The sequence below is a fragment of the Mchenga conophoros genome, linkage group LG17 (assembly GCF_057382185.1).
Source record: "Mchenga conophoros isolate Kocher_MC1m ecotype Shallow Benthic linkage group LG17, M_conophoros_male_GT1.1, whole genome shotgun sequence".
Classification (NCBI taxonomy): domain Eukaryota; kingdom Metazoa; phylum Chordata; class Actinopteri; order Cichliformes; family Cichlidae; genus Mchenga; species Mchenga conophoros.
Window position 1 is genome coordinate 26,752,422 of NC_140542.1, and position 24,264 is coordinate 26,776,685.

Consider the following 24,264-nt stretch of genomic DNA (forward strand, 5'->3'; position numbering starts at 1 on the left):
CTGCACACAGCTGTTGTCACTAACGGCGCACTCGCTTACGTCACTGTCGTGAGACATTCTCGCAAAAAATCACGGTTTTAGTAACGCAGTAACGCAGCGTTCCTACGGGAAAGAAACGGTAATCTAATTACCGTTTTTGCAATAGAGATTGAAAATGTGACGTCACTCAGGGGTAAAACCGCAAAGAATTCTGGGAACTCGTGGCAAGAGGTACTAGCGCAATTGAAATCAGTGATCAGCGATAAAAAGAAACACAAAAAATGGCAAGAAGCTGTTGTATTATTAACTGCAATAGCCGGTCGCATGACAGCCACGGAAAGCCGACGGGTAAAGAGAGCCATGTTTCCGAAGTAACAAAGAGGCGACTGGATTGCAGCCATTCAAAGACGTCCCAGAACACTCCAGCTCACAGGTTAGTCTGCTCGAAGCATTTCTACAAAGGTCAGTCTGCTGTTGTAGTTAATGCGTCATTTTTCTTAACATAATTGGTGATATAGGTTACAAGCAAGTCTGGCGCTGAACAGAAATTGTCGCGCTATGCTCCTTTATTTGTTGTGCATAAATAGTGAATTGTCCTGACACAATATTGTGTTTCGCTTCTGTTATTACCATGGTACATTGACAAAAACATAAAACAGTTGTTTTGTATCACTAATTGTCCAGTGCGATTACAGCATACAATATTATTGTCACTGCTACATTTCTGTGATGGGTACCAGAATTTATTTCTACTACTAATTAATTACCATTGAGCTCAAAGGTCCTATTAATAAACGGTTAACGAATGTGTGTTTATGAAGACGATTTGTGAGACTGGTAAACTTATGATATGTACGATGGTCTTTCGTTCTACACGGTGCATTTCAAGGTCCTGCACCCATCCGTCGGTAAACTGTACCTGGGCTTGTTGCAGTGACCTGAAGTTACTAAACTTCACGAGTGTATGCACTCACTCCAAGAAGCGTATAATTATAAATATGAGCGTGGTGAAAGTTGGGCAGCACACTAATGTATTTTGTCCCTCTGTGTGCTCGTAAGGATCTAACCCTTTCACTGGTTTGATTTTTTTCCTCGTATCTTTTCTTTGACTTTTCATTAAGTCTGTCTTTGTACGGACCAGCATTGTTCTCCTTCGTTTTGTACATACCTTTTTGGGGGGCAAAGAAAAAGCAAGAATTTATTGGAACCGAAGAATGAATGTTTTGCGGTGCTGCAAATGCTTGCATTTGATGCAGGTACTTGGATTGTTTTGCCACGAGTTACCGGCATGCAATGCGCGAAAGTCACATGGTCTGTCAATCTCTATAGTAATCCCTTACTTTACTCGTTACTTGAAAAAAGTAATCAGATTACGCCCATCTCTGGTGTCTACATTCCTACCCTCAGCGATGGCCATGAAGTGTGTCTACCAACAAATTTAGTCTGCAGTCATAAATTTAAGTAAATCAAATATATGACTCCATAAAGTGTCCAGTAAAGAGACCCTGCTGTTTTTTTTTTTTAAATCCAAAGACATGAGAAGAGCTCATATAGCGTAAAAGACTATAAATAAACTGGCAGATTACTGGTATTTATCAGCTGTACAGCATTGATTTTGTACTAAATTTGGGCTAAATACTCAAATATATTGTGTTGAAAAGCTTTTTAAAAAGAGTTATTTTTCATTGTGAAAAGTTTTTATTTTCTCAGCACAAAGATGGGAATAAATAATGTAGGAAACATAAGAAGTTATTAATGTGTTTTTATTATAAACAGCCTGTCACACCCCATAAGCCAAAATTACACCACTTAGAAAGTAAATCTCCATCATCAAAACAGTCTCATCTTTGACCTCTTTGACCTTTAAACTGTGATTTTTTTTTTTAATCTAGTCGCAGAAGAGAGAAAATGGAGGACCCGATTAACTACTGTACAAAGAAATGCAAAAGATGACCATCAAAGCTGTGTTCTGTTTCATATCAAAAAAAGGATATCTCATCATTAAAGAGATCATCATTATTCCTGGCATATCTTTCAGAAATCTTGATGCACCAGAAGCCAATACTCATCAAACATTCAAGAGATCCCATTATTGGAAAGAAGCCTCTGAGCAGTATGTGCTGTCTTTGACAGCCTATCACAGCAGCCTCAGACCACCTGAAATGGCATCTGACAGGGAATATATGTATTTTTTTTACATCCTGATGGGATCAGACAGAGGAAGCTCCTCGAGATTGTGTATCCAAGCTGCCAAGAGAGCTTTTAGTGGCTGGTCCCACATATGGACTTGTTGGGACTTGAAAATGACATTGAGGAGGAAAGGTGAGAGAAGTGTTGATTCACTCCATTCAGATGTCGTAATGGAGGTCTTCAGATCAGATGAGTATCAGCGATCATCGTTTAAGGTCCTTGTATAGGATTTGCTGAGTTTTGGTTTCATTTTGTCTTGAGTTTCTCTTTTTTTTCATATCGTTATTACATTCTGTCTACATGCTAGCTGCCTCTTGCTCGTTATTTCTATTTAATGACGTTGCCTACATTCTGATTTCTTCATTGTTTTTGCTGATTCTTTGCAGTTGTGCCTGCCTCACCTTACTTGTCTCCTCCTGTGCTTTATTTCTGCCTTCTGTATATATATGTATGTTTTGTGTATGTATGTATTTGTATACATAAAGTCTTGTCTTTACTGTTGTTGGATCATTCACTCTGACTTCTTTTTGTGTGGTTTCCTGTTTTATTTTATTTTCTAGGACTCAGTATATTTTTTGGACCAAATTCATCATAACCAGGATATCTTTCCATTATTTAGCTTCATTTAATGAGCATCAGGAATCACATTAAGAGCTTGGTAAGTCAATCCAGGGTTTATCAGTTTAGCTACAAGCACTTTCACAGGAAGGGGCATGAGTTTGAAGCTTCTGACCAATCACAAGCATGGACATGTCTACTGGAAAACCAGCGGTGTGGGTGTGTACAACTGGAAAAAAGCATTGTTCTGGAGTTCAGTAATCAAAGGATTGTATGAGTGTGTGTGCTTCAAGTGCTTTGGTCAGCAGGACATTAATAAAGACCCGCTACATTAATAAAGTTTACCCTATTTGAAGGTTTTCCTTTCTGCCTTTGTGTCAAGTCGGTGTTTCTGTTCTTGTGTTACTTCCTGTTTTATGTTGATATCCCCTCGTCTCGTGCATTATGTTCAGTTTTGCTTCTTTGTCATAAGTTAGATTTTGTTCAGCTGTTTTCTCCAGGCGTCTCCACTCTGACCTCATCTCCTCTTGTGTATTTAAACTCTCTGCTTTTGTTCTCTGCTTTGTTGTGTCCTCTCTCATGGGCTGTGTCCTTTGTGTGTTTCTCCAAAAGTGTTATAGTTTCAGATTATTTGTAACAAGCTTGTTGTTCTTTGTTATTTATCAGCAATAAAGTCATTTTTGAGTTTTATATCTCTTGTTTCCAAGTCCCGTGTGTGGGTTCAAACTCCTGCCTGCTATACAACAAGCCGTGATGTTCTGTCATTAAGACATGTTAGGATTATTATTTATTAATGTTTACAGATCAATAAATTCTTATTTTAAAAAACAGACGAAGAAGAAATCTACATTTCTTACTGAATCTTATCAGTGAAAGACAAAGACTCCAAACTCTCCTGCTACCTGAGAGATCTTCCAGGAATGGTGATTTTTCAGAGAACTCAAAAATAAAAAGATTCTTCACCCTCAGAAAATATGAAGCAATAATTCTGATTAAAATGCAATTGACATATATAAAATTACAGGTTTATTTAGTAAAATAATCAGTGGTTATAAGATTACATTAAATTTAGCATTTTACAGACTACTATTTTACATATGTAACAAAAAAACACGGAAAGTTTAAGAAACTGTCAGCATGTTGTCAGCTCAGTGTATAGTAGTTTGTTCTCTGGAAATGGCTCCCCAGGACATTAGCGCGTCCCTACTATTTGCCTTACGGTGCGACAACAATGTAACTGACTTGGTGAGCTTAGAAGATTGCCAAACTCTTTTCTGACATTTTACGATCAGTCATTAGCCATGAAAATAATCATTAGCGAGCGCAAAAACTCTCTGTTCTCCTGACTTGGTGGGAAACCCGAGGAAGGCCGACATGGCTCAGAGGAATAAGAAGCAGCTTTGATCTGTGAGTAAAACACCACAAAGATACCAACTGCTCCTCATTAGGAATGGCTCGTGATTGAGCTCATCATTGTGCTTTGTCTCCGAGATAATCCAACTCACAGCTGCTAGAGCTTCGGGGATTTTTAGATGAAAAGGGAACATTGTGCTGGGAGTAGGCCAACAGCTGGCCAGTGGTTCTGCTAACCTCTGCTACTTATAAATGATTAGGTATTTATTGTTTGGCCGGGTGGCCAGCAGACTTGAACCCCAAATGTGTGGGCATATTCTGTAGGCAGAAAGCAGGAGTGCAGTTTAATGTGATTGTTATTGGTTATGACATTTAATTCCCATTTGAGAACAAGCAGTGTTTTGCTGCAAGCATTTATAAAGGTGCATGATGCGATGATGGCAGATTATTTATATACACAAACGTTTCTGAGCCAGAGACTCGGCGCAGAATCGCTGTCTTTATCAGTCATTACTTATCATATGTTTCGCTGCGGGGGTGTAAATTTGTGCAGCGCCGTTCATTTTCTCAAGAAATGAAATCAAATCTCTTATTTCTGGATCAAATTAAAGCTCAGTGAGTCATGTAGCTGCTTCTTTCTTCCACCTCTCTCTAGTCAATGTTGAGTCAAGGTCAAGTGAAAGACAAATGGAAGATATCGGCTATATTCTTCTTTTTTGTTCCCAGTTGGGACTGTTGACCTTAAACCAATCTTTATGAGAATACAAATGAGCTTCCATACGTCCATCGGACTTATTTAGATAGATTTATGTTTGCATTTTTACACAAAAATCACAAGCTGAGGAAAACAAATATCAAAAGACTTTAAAAGGGAGCTCCTTCTATCCTGCACATCAAAGCCGGTTTACAGGTTTATTGGAGAACTTGTTCTATATGTGGTGAAAATGTTGTATCCAAATTGGATAAATTAAAAACTGTCAGCTGAGGACAAAGGCTACAAGCTTGAAAATGAACCCAAAAAGACAAGCAGGTTCAGTGGACCCCTGCAGATGTTTCTCATCTGCTCGAGGCTACACTCGCCTAAACTGTCAGAGGTTGACTCATGATGTGACTGATTAACGGTGAGTGTTGTGGTGCACCAGATTGAGGATCTGTGCTTGTGTTTTAATTCTGCTATTTAGTCACAGGTGAAGAGGTGGGGTTGGCATTAGGTGTGGGCAGAGTCTCCTATCTGGTTGTCCTTTCCACACCTGTCCTAGATTCAGTCATCATGTGTGGGTATTTAAGGTTGCCTCAGTTCCTGGTCAGATTGCCAAATGGAGCTTGTGACAACCCTGTTACCGGTGATTAGTGTTCCTATTCACCTGTTAACCCTGGTCCCTCTTCTGTTTTCAGTTACCAGTCACATGCCCTAGTGAATCATCTGTTATCTTGGCCAAGGATGTTTGGAATGTAGACTGGAGCATAAGAGAATGGAACCACCAACCTTCCAATTAACAGAGGACCTGCTCTACCTTCTGAGCTATAGTCACCCAAACTGAGGTATTATTAACGCTGTCTCTCTTTACTTTTTCACCAACTTATAAATAAACACTTGAAAGGCATAAACTCCTTTCTAAGTCTGCTTTCTGGGTCTGTGACAATCCTTAGATGAATATGAAATAAGATCAACTAATGTGAGACTTCAGCAATAATCAGCACTAAAATTATTGCAAGCCACACTGTGTGACACGGATCTAGTAAACTTGGTTAAAAGATCAGGTAAAATCACAGTACCTGGTGAACTGTGGTCTAGAACAGGATTTATGGTCCTGTGTTATTACCCATTTACTTAGCTTGTTAGCTTTTGAGGTACTGCAGCCATGAAACTGCTAACTTATTCCCCATTTTGGAAGTATGATAATCCAGGGTCATGTGAATGGGGCATCAGTGACACACAGGTCTAGAAAACTGGTCCACAACCATCTGGAAACTGGATTTTTCACTAGAAAGAAATGTGTATCGTGCGAGTGGTTGTTCAAAACCTCCTTTCGATTGCTTTGATCGCTAGCATATTGGTGCAGTTGTTGGTAGTTTTCATGGACTAATGGAAGTTGTCTGCAAAGTGTGACAGAAAACAAAAGAGTTCTCTGTTTGAGGTTTGAGTCACACTTTTCCAAATCTTACAGCCCCTCGGTTAGTATTTAGCAAGTCAGCGTCCTCCATGCATACAACAGGCAATCTGCTAGTGACCAAATCAATCACAAGGAGGTTTGTGGTGCAGCACTCTGTTTCTGGCAACGAGCAGCCCCCAGAAACCCAACCAGTCAGGGTATGCACATTTCTCCCTGACGTTCGGCAGTTGTGTAGCATCCATTATGGTGGACAAATCTCAAGCAATATGGACATGACAATATTCAAGAAACCTTCAACCAACAGAGCCTAAGGAGATGCACTTTATTTGCATTTCTCCAAAAACCCAAAAGCATGAACCTAATCTCAAAGATTCCAGGTTCACATAGACCAGTTGAAAAGTTGGTGACAGGAAGGTTTATCACAAAGAGGAAAATGTAGATAGAAAGCATGCATGCAGTGGAAAGCTTTAATTGCTTTTAATGAAGAAGTTCTCTGTAGAGGACTGCTGTCTTTTCCACAGCAGAGGTTAACATAGTAGACCAGCAAACATGAACAGCAGTAGCCCACATTACCAGTGGTTCGACATACTTTTAGCACCGCTCAAAGGTGACAGCACACAGCTGTAGACACGAGCCTGTAAGGCTCAGTGTATAGCGCCTACAGACTACCACTCTCGAAGCTCAGTTTACACAGCTCTTATACCTCTGCTGTTTCTTTCGATGCTGTCCTTGGTGAATGTTCATTTCAAAAATACACTGCAGCCCTGAACTTTTCCAGACATCCTAGCTGAGGTTCGCATAAGAATGCAAATGTCCAGAAGCAGTCAGATTGGACATTAGCCAGTGTTTAATCTGCCAACTCCCTAGTACAATGTCAGAGAAACGTTCTTCTTAAGAAGAACTCAGTAAATCATCTTAAATGCTTTCAGAAAATGAACAAGGTAGGAATAGACCATCTATTTCCTTAGCTGCTTATTTAGCTAAGCGCCATGGGGTAGCTAGACAGGTCACCAGTCACAGGCCCATCACACAGAAAACAATAGAATCACCAATTAACCTTAGAAGTATGCATTTGGACTGAGGGAGGAAGCTGCAGTCCAAAGACATGCTGCCCTTTGATAAGCCCACACATTTAAAATTGTCTAAACTAAAATGGACTTTCAATAAGCGCTTCATTAATTGGCCACAATGCTGCTAACAGAAGTATTACAGCACATCTGGGCTCTTTGGGCCAACACTGTAAAAACCAGGGTGTCATATCTTGACAGCCACCTCAATTGGAATATGAATATCAGTTCAGTTGTCCAGTCATGCTCTGTTTTCTCTTGTAGACCGTTATTAAGTCCTTATACACAAAGACATCTACACAAAACTACAGCTTGTCCAAAATGCAGCAGCCAGAGAGCACATCAGTCATGTTTTAGCTTCTCTTCAGTAGTTACCTTTTCATTTGATGATTGATTTTAAGATTTGATTGATGGGTTTTAAAGCCCACTGTGGGCTCACAAACTAAGTGTATCTCAGATCTTCTGACACCTTATATGGAAGGATACAGCCTGAGATACCCAGCCAGGGTTCTGCCAGGCCTATCCCAACAATGTAAATTTGTAAATGTGTTTTAAAAGGTGTCATATAAATAAAATCTCTTACTGTTATCACAAATCAGTGTCAGCAAGCTGTGAACAAATCATAAGATAACTATAGTAATAACGCTTGATTCTTGCTTTATTGTCTCTTGGCCTAAAGTTGGCATGGGAGGGAAAAATGGCCACGGGGTACATGCTTCACTGGAGTAAATGTTTCTCATTCACATGTATATGAAAAATACTTTATTTTAAAACACTTGGTATGTGTGCAGTATTTTTGCACCGGGTGTAGGAGGTGGTGTTTGTATGTAGGATGGTAAATGGAGTGGTACTTATAGAGTGTCTTTCTACTCTCTACTACACTCTGCTACATGTCTCATCCTTCACTCTAAGCGCTTTCTAACATTCATAGACACGGATGTATCAGGGTTCAGTATCTTGCCCAAGGATATGTCTACATGCGGGCTGGAAGAGTCAGGGATTGAGTCATCAACATACCCTCTGAGCCACAGCTGTATCCTGCTTGTATTCTATTGTGACTTTAATAAGGACTCTTGGGAGATATAAATCTAAAAGGGATCCAAATAAACAGAAAACAGAAAAACAATAAAATGTACAGAAAACACATCTGTGATAAATGAAAGGGGTAAAATAAGAAACGATTTCACTATTAAACTCTCTGCTCCTGTATGTACAGAAATAGTTTGTTTTGGATGGAACTCTCTGCAAAAAGGAGAAGAACTAAAAAATAATTAAAGGCGGGAGGAAACAGCTCACTCAGTACTATACATCATTACATTTCTTTGTGTGAGTTTTTGTTTTCTTATTATTTAACGTCCTGGCTGGGATTGAAGATAAAACCTTCCCTGTGTCATTAAATGAGCAAAAGAAGAATTTGCGTTTTCCAGTTTATGTTTAAGCACACCACAGGAAACACTGAGAAGTTATAAAATCAACGATATATTGAATTGAAGTGGAAGAAACTAAGAAGATATAAGCTTGTATTAAAATCTTCCATCTGTATTTTTGTACTTAAAATCGCTGTCTGTGTATGAAGAGAGTTCATTCACAGCTTCAGGTTCAGGGGGAATGAGTTCTCTGAAAGCAAAATGAAAATATTAGCATGCCTTCATTATTTCATTCTTGAGGGTTTAGTACAATGTTTGGAGCTGAAGATTTGGTCACTCCAAGGCTGTTGCCAGCCCACCTACACCACAGACAGTTATATAATGTTTTACAAGGGCTTTATTAACCAGAGAGAGTCTCTGACAAAAGGTCTCATCAGACAAAATCTACTCAATTTGGGCTCAGTGGCTTAACCTGTTGCACATTGTGATCATTTTTTTTTCTGTTTTACAGTTCAGGGTCAACTAATTTACATATGTAATTTGATGTAAACTACATGTTTTTGCTGTTGTTTTTGAAGTGAAAAAGCACTCCAACCTCTGAATTTGTTGGTGCCTTAAAACAATATACAGATGTTTTGTGCCAAAAACTATACAAGTCCACACCCTGACTGGGAGATGAGGGTAATATCTGTGCCTTTAAACAGTTTTAGGTTATAACATTTTGCTCACTGGACTCTTCTCACTCACCCCCAGAGCTCCCCTACAAGCCATCTTTCCAAACTTCCACCTGTAGTCATGCCTCTTACCTGCAGCCAGCTGCATCCAGCCGCAGATCTTGTACACGGTGCCGGTGCTACAGAAGAAGAAGAGCGCGAAGCAGGTGATGCAGGTGAGCACCAGCGCCATGGACATGCCGATGAAGAAGGAGGCAGCTTTGAACGCACCGGAGGGGATGCTGCTGAACTCGGTGAAGCTGCCCTGACAGGTCAAGTCCCGGGACAGCCCGTTTCCAATGCAGTAGTGGAACAGACCGAAGTAGCCCGCCTGCGGCGTATCCACGCCATCCCCGATCCAGTACGGCTGGATGAAGCACACCACGTTGACGATGGCGAAGAGGATGGTGAAGATGGCCCATAGGACGCCGATGGCGCGGGAGTTGCGCACGTAGTTGGTCTGGTAGATCTTGGCAGCCTCGGATGCGGGGAGCATGGTGGTGGTCGTGCTGGGGGCCCCGGGGACCATAATGTGAGGGTGGTCTGCGCGGTCCTCGGGATCTATCAACCTCCTCAGCAAACTAACATCTGCCTCATCTGACCACAATATCCCGCACAACTTCTCCCTGTCGCTGCTCGCGGATTTTTTTCCCCTACTGTCTGTTCAGTCACAGTTATCACAGCATCACTACGCTCTCATCCGTGGCAAGGTCGGTGTTTGATTTCTTTTTGCTTTTCACTCATTAGTCGGCAGAATCAAGACATGCGCTCCAGGGAGAAAAAAAGACGAGCTCTGGGAATCCAAAATTTAGGGGATTTCTTCCATATTTGCCTTCATGTGTAGGTTATGTTAAAATGTCTCTGCCTGAATCGTGTCCGCTGTTCCGATAAACCGTCTCAGCTGTGTGCACGGCTCTCCCTGAAATGGTCAGCCCGTTCTCGACGCCGACAGACCGACAGCGCAGCTGAGCTCCTATTGAATTAGAGTTGGAGGATAGCCTCGGATATTACAGGGCCAACCCACATCCCTTAATCCCACTCTGACGTACAGTCACCCGCGAAATCTTAAACAGACACTGATTTTTTTTTCTTCTAGAGCGAAGCGATTTTACGCCTGATCACTGCGACAATAACTGTATGGAAATTAGTGGATATAAACGCATCTGCTATTCAAATATTGATAATCAAATGCCAAGATGCAGGGTCTTTTCTCTAATGTTTTACCTAGACTGGTACATTCTTTAAACTGTAGCCCATTTTCTGGTCTGTGATATTAAGCTTTTTGAGCACAAAGACTAGATCAGTAGGCTACAACAACGATTTATTATATGTATTTCTTGCAACTGGCAAAAATAAATAAATAACAAGAAAAATAATAATGATAATCTCACATCAAGAACGAAACGTGCAGGATATTACGTCTTTTTCATCATTATTTTGCTAAAAAATATTAAAAATATTATATTATAATATTACATTAAGCAGGCAGCACGGTGGCACGGTGGTTAGCACTGTTGCCGCACAGCAAGAAGGTCCTGAGTTCAGGCCGGGGTCTTTCTGTGTGGAGTTTGCATGTTCTCCCCGTGTTTGCGTGGGTTCCCTCCGGGTACTCCGGCTTCCTCCCACCGTCCAAAGACATGCAACTTGTGGGGATAGGTTAATTGGATAATCCAAATTGCCACTAGGTGTAAATGTGCGAGTGAATGTGAGTGTGAATGGTTGTCTTAGCCCTGTGACAGACTGGCGACCTGTCCAGGGTGTACCCTGCCTTTCGCCCTATGACAGCTGGGATAGGCTCCAGCGCCCCCCGCGACCCTGAAAAGGATAAGCGGAAGCGAATGGATGGATGGATGGATATTACATTAAGCATTACATTGATATATAAAATGATTTTTTTTGTATTCCATATGGATGGATGAGTGGATAAGAATGTAGCTGAAGATTATGTATCTGAGTGAGTGATTAGCTAGAGAGAAAGAAATAACATTTTAAAAAAAGCATCAAATTGAAATAATATATACTTTTAATATTATGATGACTATACCTTCTTCTGTTTTTGGTTATGTTAGTGTACTACCAGTACACTGCAATGTACCAGATTACATCAGATGTTACCCATAGATTACTAGAATGTATGTTTATAAGTGTGTGAAAGCACAATTAAATATGTTGCAGTATGTAAGACTTGCTTTGATCCACGTTTATTGGGAAATATCGCAAATAGTTATCTTGAATCCGCAGTGAATTTCTAATGTGCTTGTTTCACTCCCAAAACTACATTACCCAGAATTCGTGTCTCACTTGTGATTCGCTGCTACCGAATGACAGCATGTGACGCAATCTGAAGGCGCGCGCGAAACTCCAGCAAGTGGTCTTGACTGAGTTTAAGGTGTTTCGGACTTTAACTGAAGACTTCTTCGCATTTTAAGTCTTAAAGACATTTTATTTACCGGCATGAATGTTTCCTCAGCACCCTATGGTTTTTACAGCACATGATTTTTGATGATATTACTCCTTTGACTCATTTTTTTTGTCTGAACAACGGAGTTCATTCGTCGTCTGGTTGGAGTTGGACGAGCTGAAGCTAACGTCAGTCAGTTGTTTTTAGCAGAACTCTGCTGAGCTCACATAAACGGTGTGGTGGTAGCATGACGGCGCTGTTGCAGCACCCGGGATACGATGAGGAGAGGTTGAAGGGGGTAGCAGAGAAGTTGCCCTGCAGAGAGGTCCAGGCTGAAATGTTGCTGTCGCTGATGGGGCAGGTAAGAAGTCTCCACTCATCTCCGTTTAATGTTTTAAAGTATGCCACATTAAAAGACGCAGAGACACATGCTAATTCAGATTTTAACGTCCTAAAAACTCAGTGTTTTATGTGTTTGATTTAAAAAGTTTTATTACTGATATATGATGCATTAAAGACCATTTTCACTCTTTTACAATTTTCTTGTATTATTATTATTATTACTATTATATTTTTTGTTTTTATAAAAAAAAGTATAGGAAAAATAAAAGTCATTTTCCTAAACCTTAAATCTCAATATCTCAGTAGCTCAATGTCATTTTCTTATTTCTAGGGTTAAGTTTTGCATTATTTGTGTTATCCAGTGTAATTTAGTAAATATGTCGACATATTTGGATCATCTGATGAGATTTCCCTTTAAAATTCATTGTTCAAAATGTTTATCTTAGATTATAAAATGTAGATCTGAAGCTTTGGACAGTTTAGTACCAGTAATTGATGTCTGTCTTGGATTAAAATCATTAATAGATATGCAATTTATTTTATCCTTGTTATAAAAATTAATTACTTGTCATTTGATCTCACTCAGGGTTTTAAATAGATTCGTTAAGTAAGCTGAGTCTATGAGCTGTTAGCACTATGGCTGATTACTGACATTAACACTGGGTTTAATCATATCAGAGCTTGGCTGTTATTACTTTGCGATGTGCTGATGAAAGCTGATAGAAGGTTTAAGTGGATAGTGGTCTTGATCGAGTGAGACAGTTCTACTGAGTGTAAAGATGCTGAATTTTGTTCTTCCAGCCGCACCAGTACAGCTACCCTTCAATCCTCATTTACGGTCATCGAGCCTCAGGGAAAAGCCACGTGATGCACGTTTTGATGAAGGAGCTGGAGGTGAGGGAGATATCTGCTATTTAGTGAACGTTCTGAATAATGTTCTTATGTGTTCATGCTACAGGGCCCTGTATTTAAAACCATAAAATAAAAACTAACTTCACTCTTAATTCCCCTCATACATGGCAGGTAAAAGTGCGATAAAGGATGGACAGCTAAATATTATTGCACTGGCAGTTACTTGAGTTAGAAAAATTTGACTTATGGACTCCTTTAAGCCTTTATAACTTTAATAAAAAGTTGACACTTGTGTTATTATGAACTTTTTCTTTATTCAATCACTTAAAGAGTCCTTGAAAATACTTAGTTTTACTGAAAGTACAAAATCACACAAGAACACAAATCTTTGCATAGTTTGAGTGTGTGTAAGGTGCATTTTTCCCTTAAAATCACTGGGAAAAAACATTAAAGAAAAGCAACAATTTTACTGCTAGCATTCTTGTATAAATTAAATTTAAAGATCAAAGACCTTCAGATGTTTTTCTCTCTTTGCACACATACTTTATGCCAATGCACTCAGTATAGATGGGTAATGGCTACCAAAGAAGTCTCTTTCTTAGAAAGCAGCTATTTTTTTTTTAAATATCCAAATATTTTTAATATCCAAATATCTAGATAGTCCCATTGAGACTCAGCGTCTCATTTACAAGAGAGACCCGTTTCATCTGCAGTGAGTTCTACTGTAATTTTGTGCAGAGCCTGATGTTAAACATTTAAAGGAGACAACCTGAACTGTGGTGCATGCCAGCATGCTATCCTGTGCCACTGAGGGTGTCCATATCGCAGCAAAATAAATGTGGGGTAAAGCGTATGTTACTCTGGATCAGACCTGGACTTCCAAGAAACCCTCACCACCTTCAAAGAGATGTCTGGCAAATGTAAAACTCATAGCATGCTTTGTTTTACAGTTTAATGATACTCTATTAATGATCATATCTCGCATAGCCACAAAAATGTGACTTGACAACATGGAAGTCTTCTTCTTTTTTTAAAAAAATAAATAAATTCAAATACGGAGAATTTATAGCCTTCTTAGGACTATTGTTTCTTAAATCACTTGTTCTTGATCTTTTTGGTTCCTGCAGTTTCTGAATAATGTTTTACTCCCATCGGGTGGTTTCTCACAATGTGAAAATTTAATTGCCAACTAGGGCTGCAGCCTTTAATGCAGATTAATCCCTGATTATGATTTTGTTTATTATAGATGAATCCATATGTAGGGATGGGTACCGGTATCCGGTGCCATCATGGCACCGGTTCTGACATAAACGGTAGTAACCAGACCGAAAAGCAGCGCACATTTCGGTGCTTTATTTTGGTGCTTTTTTTCCCTGAGCTGTGATACACTTTAGATTCTAGCCAATCATTTTACGTTTCCGAGGATAGTAGGCGGGGCCAGGTACGTACGTTCTTTTAGAGCAGAGCTACAGATTAAAAAGGCAAAGCGGTCAAAAGTCTGGCTGTACTTCACAGCAAAATATGCAAACTCAGCAGCCTGCAACAAGTGCTTTAAGCTGATACTGTGATACTGTCAAAGGAGGTAACACCTCAAATCCGATGAAATACCTGGCGACGCATAGCGTTTTTTTTAAAAGCCGAGAAATGCGCCGTATTTGATAGCTTGCTGCGAGACCTCACACCGAGCACATCTACTGCGGGTGGGTTGCCTGTTATCGGACCCGGAGTTAGCAACATCCCCCAAAAACACGAAGAGGAGAGTCCTGGCCCCTAGCCCTGCCAGTGTAGCAGAAATGATGACAGATGATGATGGCAGCAGCAGCCGTTCTTCTCTGCATGAGTAGCTTCATGTTGTTCGTGTGTAATTTGTTGAGTAGGCTAACCACGTTATTAAATTAATGCATGTAAGGTGAACTAGCAAACATCATCATAGCTACATACGGCTGTCTTCTTGTTTGATGGCAGATGCTCCCTTCACCCTGGCCAAAAAGGCTAAAATGACCAAAGAAAAAGAGGGAAACAGCTGAACATGAGAGGTTTTTGGACAAAGTTTGTGTTTTTTCCATTGATTAAGCACTGCTTCCAGCCAAGAGTGATGCCATAAATCCCCTATAGCTGCAGAAAAGGCTAACATTGTTATCTTTTTACAAAAAAACAGCTGAACATGAGAGGTTTTTGGACTAATTTTGTGTTCTCCATTCTTTAAGCACCGGTTTAAGCACCGTTTAAGCACCGGCACCGTTTCAAAAGTACCGGTTTGGCACCGGTATCGGATAAAACCTAAACAATACCCATCCCTAGTCATTTGGCTATAAAGTCCTGGGGAAAACAAGGAGTGACCTCTTAAGTTGGACCTCAAGATATTCAAAGTTATCTCTCTAATGAACCCACTGTTTATATAACTTGTCCTTGCTTTCAATAGGTAACACAAAATTATGTAATTTGTACATATTTAGGGTCCAGTGCAGTCAGAAGATTAAGTCAACACAGTGTGAAGCTGTGTATCATCTCCACAGACATCAGACTGATTCTCTTTCATGCTTCCTTTTCCTTCTCTCTGCAGCTTCCTCACGCCACAGTGAGCTGCGTCGAGTGTGTTTCTATTGCGTTGCTGTTTGAACAAGTGCTGCTGTCCTTCTTTGGCTGCGATGCCGCCTCTCTTCTCCCCCGCAGTCCCTCCCTGTCTGACTTTGTCCGTGTCTACAGACAGCAGTGCTCCCAGTCTCCTGCCAAACAGACGCGATACATTGTGAGTGCCGTGCACTTTACACACAACCACTCCTCACTTGGCATACGAGATTATCCCTAATCCCATGGCATGTCAGATTATTTATTCCTCGCATGTGTCACCTGAATGTTTGTGTGATGATATGATTAGTAGTGATAACAAGTGCAAATAGATGCTAAACAAAGCTGCAGATGCATCAGCCTGGAGAAAACAAGTGTAATTTTCAGTCAGAACAGGAGTGGGTTTAATCAGTAATGCTCTCTGATAAAACATCCGTTCACTGCCTGTATTATAAATGCGATAAAATGAGATCAAATTAACATTAACTGTGTAATTTGTAGGTAATGGAGAAAGCCGAGCTTCTGAGAGATACTGATGCCAGTCTCCTCTCTGCTCTCCTGCGTCTTCAGGAGCTGGTGAGAAAGTGCTGCATGCTCTTTGTGTTATCTATAAAGTGAGTTGCTTTATTGTTGTTGCTCTGTGCGGATGATGAAGAGGGGACTGGAGGAGCCTCATTTGTAACGGATGACCTTGAGCTGAGTGTGTGGTGCTTTTTAATGCTATTAAGGAAGGAAGGATGGCAACCACTCACAGCATTTTAATTAAAAACACCAAAAGTAAAAAGACTTATGTGATTATTTGTGTTTCATCCCAATGAAAGCTAAGTGCTTAACGGCGGATTGTGAGCGTTAAGAGGAACCTGTCTTTTTAATGGCTTGCTGCTTCAGTGCTGCCACACTGGATTTTGAAGTGATAATTAGGATGCAGATTTACACTTACGTGGAGGACGGGAGGATGATGAGGAGTTGTTTCATCTCTAAACTTCGGGAAAAAATGTAATAAAACATTAACAGGAAAGACGTAAAATGTGTGTGTGTTACTGACATGCAGAAAATAATCAGCATAAAAAGCAGTTTTCCAGTTTCTGTCTATCGTCCATGCATCCTTTTTCTGAACTGCTTAACCAGTTCAGGGTGACAGAGTGGCTGGAGCCCATCCCGTTTTTCAAAACAGGCAGGTTATAACTTGAGAAGGTTAGCAGCCCATCACAGGGCTAAAAGAAAAAGAGAAGGAAGCTGAAGTACCCAGACCAAAAACCACTACCATGCCAAACCCCGATAAACATTCAAGAAGTGCTTCAACTCTAGATTAATGGTCTTGTGTCTAAACACATAGAAGTTATAGCGATTAAGGCTATTTCTTGCATTAGGTAACAGTGGTGGTCACAGTGGACATATTTTATTGATGTTCACAGATCCCTTTTATCTCTGCACATTATATATATGCATGTTTCAATGATGCAGCAGACTTTTAGCATTAATAGCAAATTATGTTGTCATCTCTTGTTTATAGGCATCTGCAGTATTAAAGCCACTGTGTGTGTTTAAATTAAGTATGCTTAACTGCAGGTGGTGTTTGTAGGTATAAGAGCAGGGCGATATGACCAAAAATATTTATCACGATATACATTTGAAAATTTGCGATAATTATATAACTGACGATATAATTGATACTAGACAAAATACTTTACAACTCCACAACTTTATTAGTGCAAAAAAAAAAAAAATCAATGTATTTTCACTTAAACAAGCAGCTGTTTTTAATGTGCATTAAAGTTATATAAAAATTTAACAGTGCAAATGCAAATTCCTTGTTGTCAGTTTACCCAAAAGGCATTTCCAGTGGAAACTGGCCGACCCATCCTCAGCATAACCATGTATAATATCCACAAAACTTAAAAAGAGGTTAAACACACACAATACAGTAATATTATGTTGAAGCACAGTACGCATCACTCCACGAGGCTCCTGCCTACGATAGCCGTAATGCTCCGACAATCCATCAAGCGCTGCGGGTTCATAGCTTAGCAAAGTCGTACTGAAACATTTGACAGATTTTTGAGCGCCATGTACCACATGAAATTGTTTCAAGGTCAGTAAACACAACCAGAATTCATACATAAGGCACACGGGATTATAAAGGGCACTGTCGATTTTCAGAAAAATCAAAGGATTGATTTTAAGTGAGCCGTATTTAACAAAAAACACGGTAATAACGACGGTCCACTAGCATGCTCTACCAAAAGTAGTGTTTTGTTGTGTATCTGACGGACGAAAGCCAAACCAGTTCCACACCACTGAAGTTGCAGAATTTTTTTTAAAAACAATTCTGGTTCATCCGTTTCATTCAACGGTCCGCTTTCATTCTTCATTCATTTCATTCTCCGTCGCCGCCGCCATGCTTTTTCCGCCATGTGCGTATGAAAACAAAGGCACTGTGCATGCGCGTTTTACCCATATTCTATCGCGATATTTCATTTTCTTATCATTGCCCAACATTATACCGGTATTACCGTGAATGGTATGATATGCACCTGCATGCTTACAAATTGACTTTAATAATAAATCTTAGGCCTTAAAGGGAATCTAAGTAAACAAATAAAATGAACTGCAGGATAAATCTTGCATACAATGAGGAAACCCAAGCAGTCATAGTGAGGCTTGAAGATGCTTGAAGGGACAGCCCTAACCACACTACCACTGTGCTGTCTTTCTAACATATCCTCTGTAGTCCTACCTCTGTCGCACCCTGATGGAGATGGGATTCCTTATTTACAGTATTTAATTATGATATAGGAGGAGGCATATGCCTAGGACGTCTCCTAGGTGAGGTGTATATGACATGGCCTACTGGAGAAGACCCTCGCGTACACTCAGGACATCCTTGGCAGACTTTCAGAAAGTTCAGATGTACCTTTAGAAGAGCTGGAGGTAGTGGGAGGTCTGGTATCTATGCTTAGACTGTTGCTCCTAAGACTCACAACTGGATAAACAGCAGAAAATGAATTGATGTTTTCAGAGTAGAGGATCTGAACTGTTGTGTATGCCATTCGTAGGTGCAGTACTTCTTCCTGTGTTGTGGCTGCTTTAGCTTTAAAGTGAATTATTTCTTTTAAATTTTCCCATATATTTAGAGACTCAAATTCAGAAGGTCTTTTATTATATGCTTATAAAATATTGTTCTCTTTAAGGAAAAACAGAACTATATTCAGTTTCACATCACACGTAAGAAAAAAACCTACAAAATGTTCACATTTGAAAAGCTGAAACCTGTGAGTGTTTATTGTTTCTGCATAATCAAAAATGCGTTCATTTGTTTTGTTTAGTCAACATGTCCAGTAAGAACTTAATCAAGCAAACAAAGCTAAACATCTAAATATATAAAACACATGAATCAACTGAGGAAAGAGGTCTGTAACTGTGAAGTTCTCAGAGTCTTCATCTCTCTGAGCTCCCTGATCCTAACTACATACATCTGTTCTTCAGGTTGGGGACAACGTTACCGTCATCTTGCTCAGTGAAATCGCCTGGGACAAGTTCAGACCAAACACAGGCTGCTTTGAGCCGCTTCTGCTGCATTTCCCTGACTACAGTAAAAGTATATAATCCTCCTCACACATGCTACGGCAGCCAGTGTCACGAGCAACTCACAACACGCTGCGTATTGATGACGCACGGTCAGCATATGCAGCGTGAGCTGTGACATTTGTACCTGTGATACTGTTCTCACACTCCAGGCAGCGACTCTGGGGAAAAATGTTGCGTTCTTAAGAACCACTGTATAAATTCAGCACTTGGCGTGTGAATGAATCATTTTACTTTATATTGTGAGACTTGGCTGGTTTTTGGAGAAGCTTTATTTCTTGTTCCTTAAACCGTTTGTAGGTGAGCTGCAACAGATTTTGTCCCAGAACGTGCATTCTTCATATTCAGCTGGGTTTTACTCTGCGTACATCAACATCCTGCTGGGAGTCTTCTACTCTGTCTGTCGAGACCTCAGAGAGCTGCGACACCTGGTCAGAAACACACATTAACAAGTTGTTGCATTGATTATTTTTAATTCTTCCACCTGTTTTCTCATTTTCTTCTGTTCTTTTCTACTAGGCTGCCCTGAACTTTTCAAAGTTCTGTGAGCCTTTGGCAGAAGGGAAAGGTAATTGTGAGGAGGTCTTTTCATTCATCTGAAAAGAACACACTAAAACGCACACTACCTGTATAAAGTTATCATGGAAACTGTAATTGCAGAATACTTACACATCCAGCAGACACTGCGGATCATTAGCTTTTAGATATAGATGTGACATTTACAGTGGCCAGAAACAGACCTAATGCTACTAATCATTGCTTTTGTGACAACTTGCAGTCAAATGCCATCTTGAGAGAGACTTTGGGGCCTCAAGATGGAGATAAAACAGCAATAAGACAGAGTCAGACTGCTATCAGTTTGAGACTGAATGAGGTCAAGCTGGAAATTGCATTTAATCTGTGATTAACTGTGATAAATTGGCCCAGATCTCAAATCTGTTGCAAAGCTTTTTCCGTCTGTGGAGACAGAAACTCTCATTCTACAGAAATTCAAACTAGTTACACTCAGAGTCCAGCCAAAACCTCATACAGCTGCTGCAGGATGGTGATTTAACTGCAGAATGACAAAGGTGCTGGACAATCTTGCTTTAATATAGGAATATAACCTGAATACAATCAGTTGGCACCTAAGTTGTTTTCTATTGAGATTAGCCTCCTATTTCTAAGAGACGCATCACAGGCAAGTTGCGCTCATCGGAGTAGATAGAGTCAAATTGCAGTGTGTTGGCAGTCTGTCTACATATTAAATTAGAAGGCAGTTTTTTTTACAACCCTTTGCCAATATGTCTGAGAGTGATCACAGCCAGTCCAGTCCAGATCACCTTGCAATCTAAAAGTGGTCAACCAGAGCCTGACTTGCTGCATGCTGCAACCACTTGGTCACTGCAACTATTTCCGATTGGTCGCCAAATGTGAAAAGTTCAATGTGATCACCTGGTAACCACTGATTCTTTATAGTCAAAAATAGTTTACTGTCCTATTTTAACTCAAGTGTGTCTTTATCTTTGGAAATAAAATTGTTAAAATTTTATAATACAAATTACTTCCCAGTATAATGTGAAACTATGACTTTGCAGACCTGGAATTCTGCCTCTAACCAACCAAAAACATGTATTCAGATGATGTAAACACTCAGATCTAACAATGTTGCCTTAAAAATAAAAATAATAGAGCAAAACTTTTGTATTGCTTTGGGCTGCCTTCACTTGTACAGTTGTACCCAGTAAAGAGGCCACTGGGTGTATATTTCCTGAGTGTATGTTATGAGCGATGTTGTGAAGGCTCCCCTTTGTGCCATAACTGTCTTTGTGTTTATTTTCTTTGATTCAATGATGGTAATTTTCAAGCTACTTCATGTTGTCTTCAACAAGCTTCGAAGACAAAAACAAGAAGCCCACGCGGGTAAATCACAGTCCCTGCTTTCAAACCCTGTGGGGTAGCTCCACATTTCTGATATACTGTAGCTTCAGAGGCTCCTCATATTCCAGACACTAAAATGAATTTGACATTTAGAAATCCTATCTTGTCTCTTTTTGGGTCTATTGTGAAAACAGTATGTGGATGTTTGTCCGTTTGATGCTTCGGCTTCTCTCTGGGCGCCCGCTGTGATTGGAAATGAGTGTTATGAGAGTAGAGTTTGGAGACTGTCAGCACATAAAAAAATACCCAAAAAGCTTGAAGGAAATCTGTGAAATAGCTGAGCCGAGTGTTCATTCTCAGCTGGTTAAAATATTGATCTGTGCTGCTTTAATTGCTTTGTTTCTACAAATGTTTTTGAGGTTTTCCTGCTGTTTTTCCACCACTTTCTGATGGTGTTTGTAATTATGCTGTGTGTTTAGTGAAAGAGACTGACACCCACAAGCTGTGGAAACACATTGAGCCACATTTGAAAAAAGCCATGCAGACGGTTTACCTTCGAGAGGTGTCCAGGTCTGAACTTTTTGCATTATTTTGCTATGCGCTGCTTTTTAGACTATTAATGGGGTTTTTTTTTTTAGCCTCATCATCCATGTGTATTCTCTGTCCTCTGCTTAGTCTGCAGTGGGAGCAAATGCAGCAAATGGAGGAGAAGGAGGCCGGAGCCTTGCGAGGTATTTGCACTGATTTCGATTACAGAGCAGATGTCAAACTGAAACACTGGTCACTTACGCTTAAATTCTTTTCTTCTATGCAAGAAAACAGAATTTTAGTGCAGGAAAGAATATGACGACGTGGACTTATTGCATTTATTTTGTCTTCTGAAAGGTTTATCAGCTCACACTCATGTTGAATTGCCTTATTACTCCAAGTTCCTGTTGATTGCTGCCTATCTGGCTTCCTACAACCCTGCACGCACAGATAAACGCTTCTTTTTAAAGGTAAAGGAATATAATAATAATAATACTTTTTTTATGTTCAGCCATGTATACACTGTAATGCAAAAAATTCTTATAATGAGGTCAGCATAAGTACAAAGTTTGCAGTGAGTCAAAAGTTCTTTTTTTCTTTATTCTTGGCTGTGTTAGTGAGAATGAATATCCCAAATATGCTCATCTTTGGGAGAAAAATACATTTATTAAGCTTTTTTGGGGGGGATTTTTTGTTTTCTTAACCTTCTCCCCTAAGTCATGGTTTTGTGAATGAATCAAATGAATCACATCTTCTGTTTCTGCTCAACAGCACCATGGTAAAATAAGAAAAACAAACTTCCTGAAGAAAAATGAAAAGGTGATTATTCTGACATAACTCTTACATCTTCGTTGATTTCATTTGGAAACATGTAACACAATGTTTATATTGATCTGTCTGTCTTCTAGACAAGTAATCACCTTCTGGGTCCAAAGCCCTTCCCTCTGGACCGCTTGCTTGCCATCTTTTACAGTGTGGTGGACAGCAGAGTCGCCCCGACAGCGAGCATCTTCTCACAGGTCAGTCTGGTTTAAAGCAGTCGAGAGTTGCTGTTTGTGCCAACTTTCACTAAAAATTCAGACCCCTGAGAGGATTGGCAGCTGTCTTGAATCTTTAACAGTTGTGGATAATATTTCTTAATGATGGATTTTGGACTTTTTGGGAATGGTATTAAAACCCTTCCCAGATTGATGGGCAGCCACTGTTGCTTTTTTAGCTCGTTCCCCATAAAGATGACATTTGACAACAACGTCAGTAGGTACGCAAGCGGGACATAGTTGACATTTTTCCTCCTTGGCACTGTGCTGACACATTTGAATGCTTGAGACCTGAAGGCTGCCAAAACTTCTGCTTTTATGGAGGTGCCCACATTTACTGAGCACATCTGATTAGCAGCTGGCTGCTGCTCATCCTCTTAATTCCTATTCCTGGCTTAATTTTTATTAAACAAATAATGGCGCTATTTTGTCATGTGTTGTTGTTCATCTGTTGTGTTTAAATGATTCTATAATGTGGTATGGAACAAATAATTTGAATTTGAATTAAAGAGTTCGTGTTTTCATTTCCACTGAACTGTGTGTGCACTAAGATAACTTATCCAAAAAGAATTCATCTCCTAAGAGATCTGATAATATTTCTCTCCTTAACTTGTTTAAACACCACCACCTTGTTATGTCAGAGCTCTGCAATAGTCTGTTTCCCCTCATTTAGTCCTGAAGTGTAGTTCCGTACCCTGAGTTGGCCTCAGGGTACGACCCAATATAGAAAATAATTTCACACTTTTTTCCAATTTGCCTGATAAGCCACTGAACAGGAATGTACACTGTTATAACAAAAGGATGGTAAAGGATTTTTTTGTTTCCTGTGTGTAACAGTGCAGTGTTTCATGTTAAATCAAGCCTGATTTTATTTTATTTTTTTTAAGTTTAAACAGTTTCCTAGCCATATGGTCAAAGGCAGCTAAACACAGACCTATCTATGGACCCAAGCATGAAATGTTTTTAGGCAATTAGGCTCGCCCCATATCTGTGTGACTGGCTACCATCATTTAATGGCTCTGCTTCAAAGTGGAGAAGCTGCGTTTTAAGAAGTGGAGCAGAGACTCATTTTGGTTTTCCTCTGTCCCCGTTTAGATTTCTTCGCTGGTGACCCTGCAGCTGCTGGCTCAGGTCAGTCATGACGACCAGCTCGACGCCCCGAAGTACAAATGTGCCGTTTCTCTGGACTTCATCTGCGCCATATCCAGGTCTGTGCGTGTGTGTGCATGCACGCTCATCCTTTTAATGCACATGAATGAGACTGACTGAATTATTCAAGTGAACTGACTTTTTACAGTTTTCCTTTTTTTTTTTCACTGAAAATCTGCTTTGTGTGATTTATCTTCCAGGACGGTGAACTTTGATATTGTCAAGTATTTGTACGACTTTCTGTGAGCCTCCAGTGCATTAACAGAGAGATGACACGCAGTGACAGTCAGACAAAGGCACATTTGTTTCTGCAAGAACTCACCTAAGGACAAGTATTTGGAAACACAAGAAGCTCCAGGAGGAAATTAATCCAATTATTTCGCTGCCCCCTTGTGGTTGATAAATGAGCTCCTCGTTTAAATGTTTGTATTTGTAGAAAATAAATCTTTGTAACTTGAAACTTTATTTTGGTTTATTTTTGTGGTTACATTTTCAGTGTGTTCATAACAAATATACTAGAGATTTATTTAATTTTTAGCATATTGCAAACATCTAGTTTAGGCTTTAGTATAACAAAGAAATTAGTACATACTCTGTTTGT

At 39.9% G+C, this 24,264-nt stretch overlaps 2 protein-coding genes across 2 annotated transcripts in view; one reads left to right on the forward strand and one right to left on the reverse strand.

Moving 5' to 3' along the window:
* lhfpl3 (LHFPL tetraspan subfamily member 3) overlaps positions 1-10,366 on the reverse strand; it is a 59,937-nt gene extending 49,571 nt beyond the window's left edge. Inside the window, exon 1 of the mRNA XM_085251432.1 lies at positions 9,435-10,366. Coding sequence (XP_085107558.1) covers positions 9,435-9,870 — 436 coding nt within the window. The 5' untranslated portion in view covers positions 9,871-10,366. The remainder of the gene's footprint in view (positions 1-9,434) is intronic.
* Positions 10,367-11,217: 851 nt separating this feature from the next.
* orc5 (origin recognition complex, subunit 5) lies at positions 11,218-24,114 on the forward strand. Its single transcript, XM_085251431.1, has 14 exons — positions 11,218-12,103; positions 12,886-12,978; positions 15,500-15,685; positions 16,006-16,080; positions 18,991-19,102; positions 19,390-19,520; positions 19,609-19,657; positions 21,429-21,519; positions 21,625-21,680; positions 21,835-21,947; positions 22,249-22,296; positions 22,386-22,496; positions 23,610-23,722; positions 23,864-24,114. The coding sequence occupies exons 1-14, from the start codon at positions 11,990-11,992 to the stop codon at positions 23,907-23,909; spliced, it is 1,338 nt and encodes a 445-aa protein (XP_085107557.1). The 5' UTR covers positions 11,218-11,989; the 3' UTR covers positions 23,910-24,114.
* Positions 24,115-24,264: the final 150 nt, after the last annotated feature.

Excerpts from the sequence above, each read along its gene's own strand:
- orc5 (XM_085251431.1), top strand. The coding sequence starts at position 11,990 with ATGACGGCGCTGTTGCAGCACCCGGGATACGATGAGGAGAGGTTGAAG. Across the intron at positions 12,979-15,499 it reads TTTTGATGAAGGAGCTGGAG|CTTCCTCACGCCACAGTGAG; the intron begins GTGAGGGAGATA and ends TTCTCTCTGCAG. Across the intron at positions 19,521-19,608 it reads TCAGAGAGCTGCGACACCTG|GCTGCCCTGAACTTTTCAAA; the intron begins GTCAGAAACACA and ends CTTTTCTACTAG.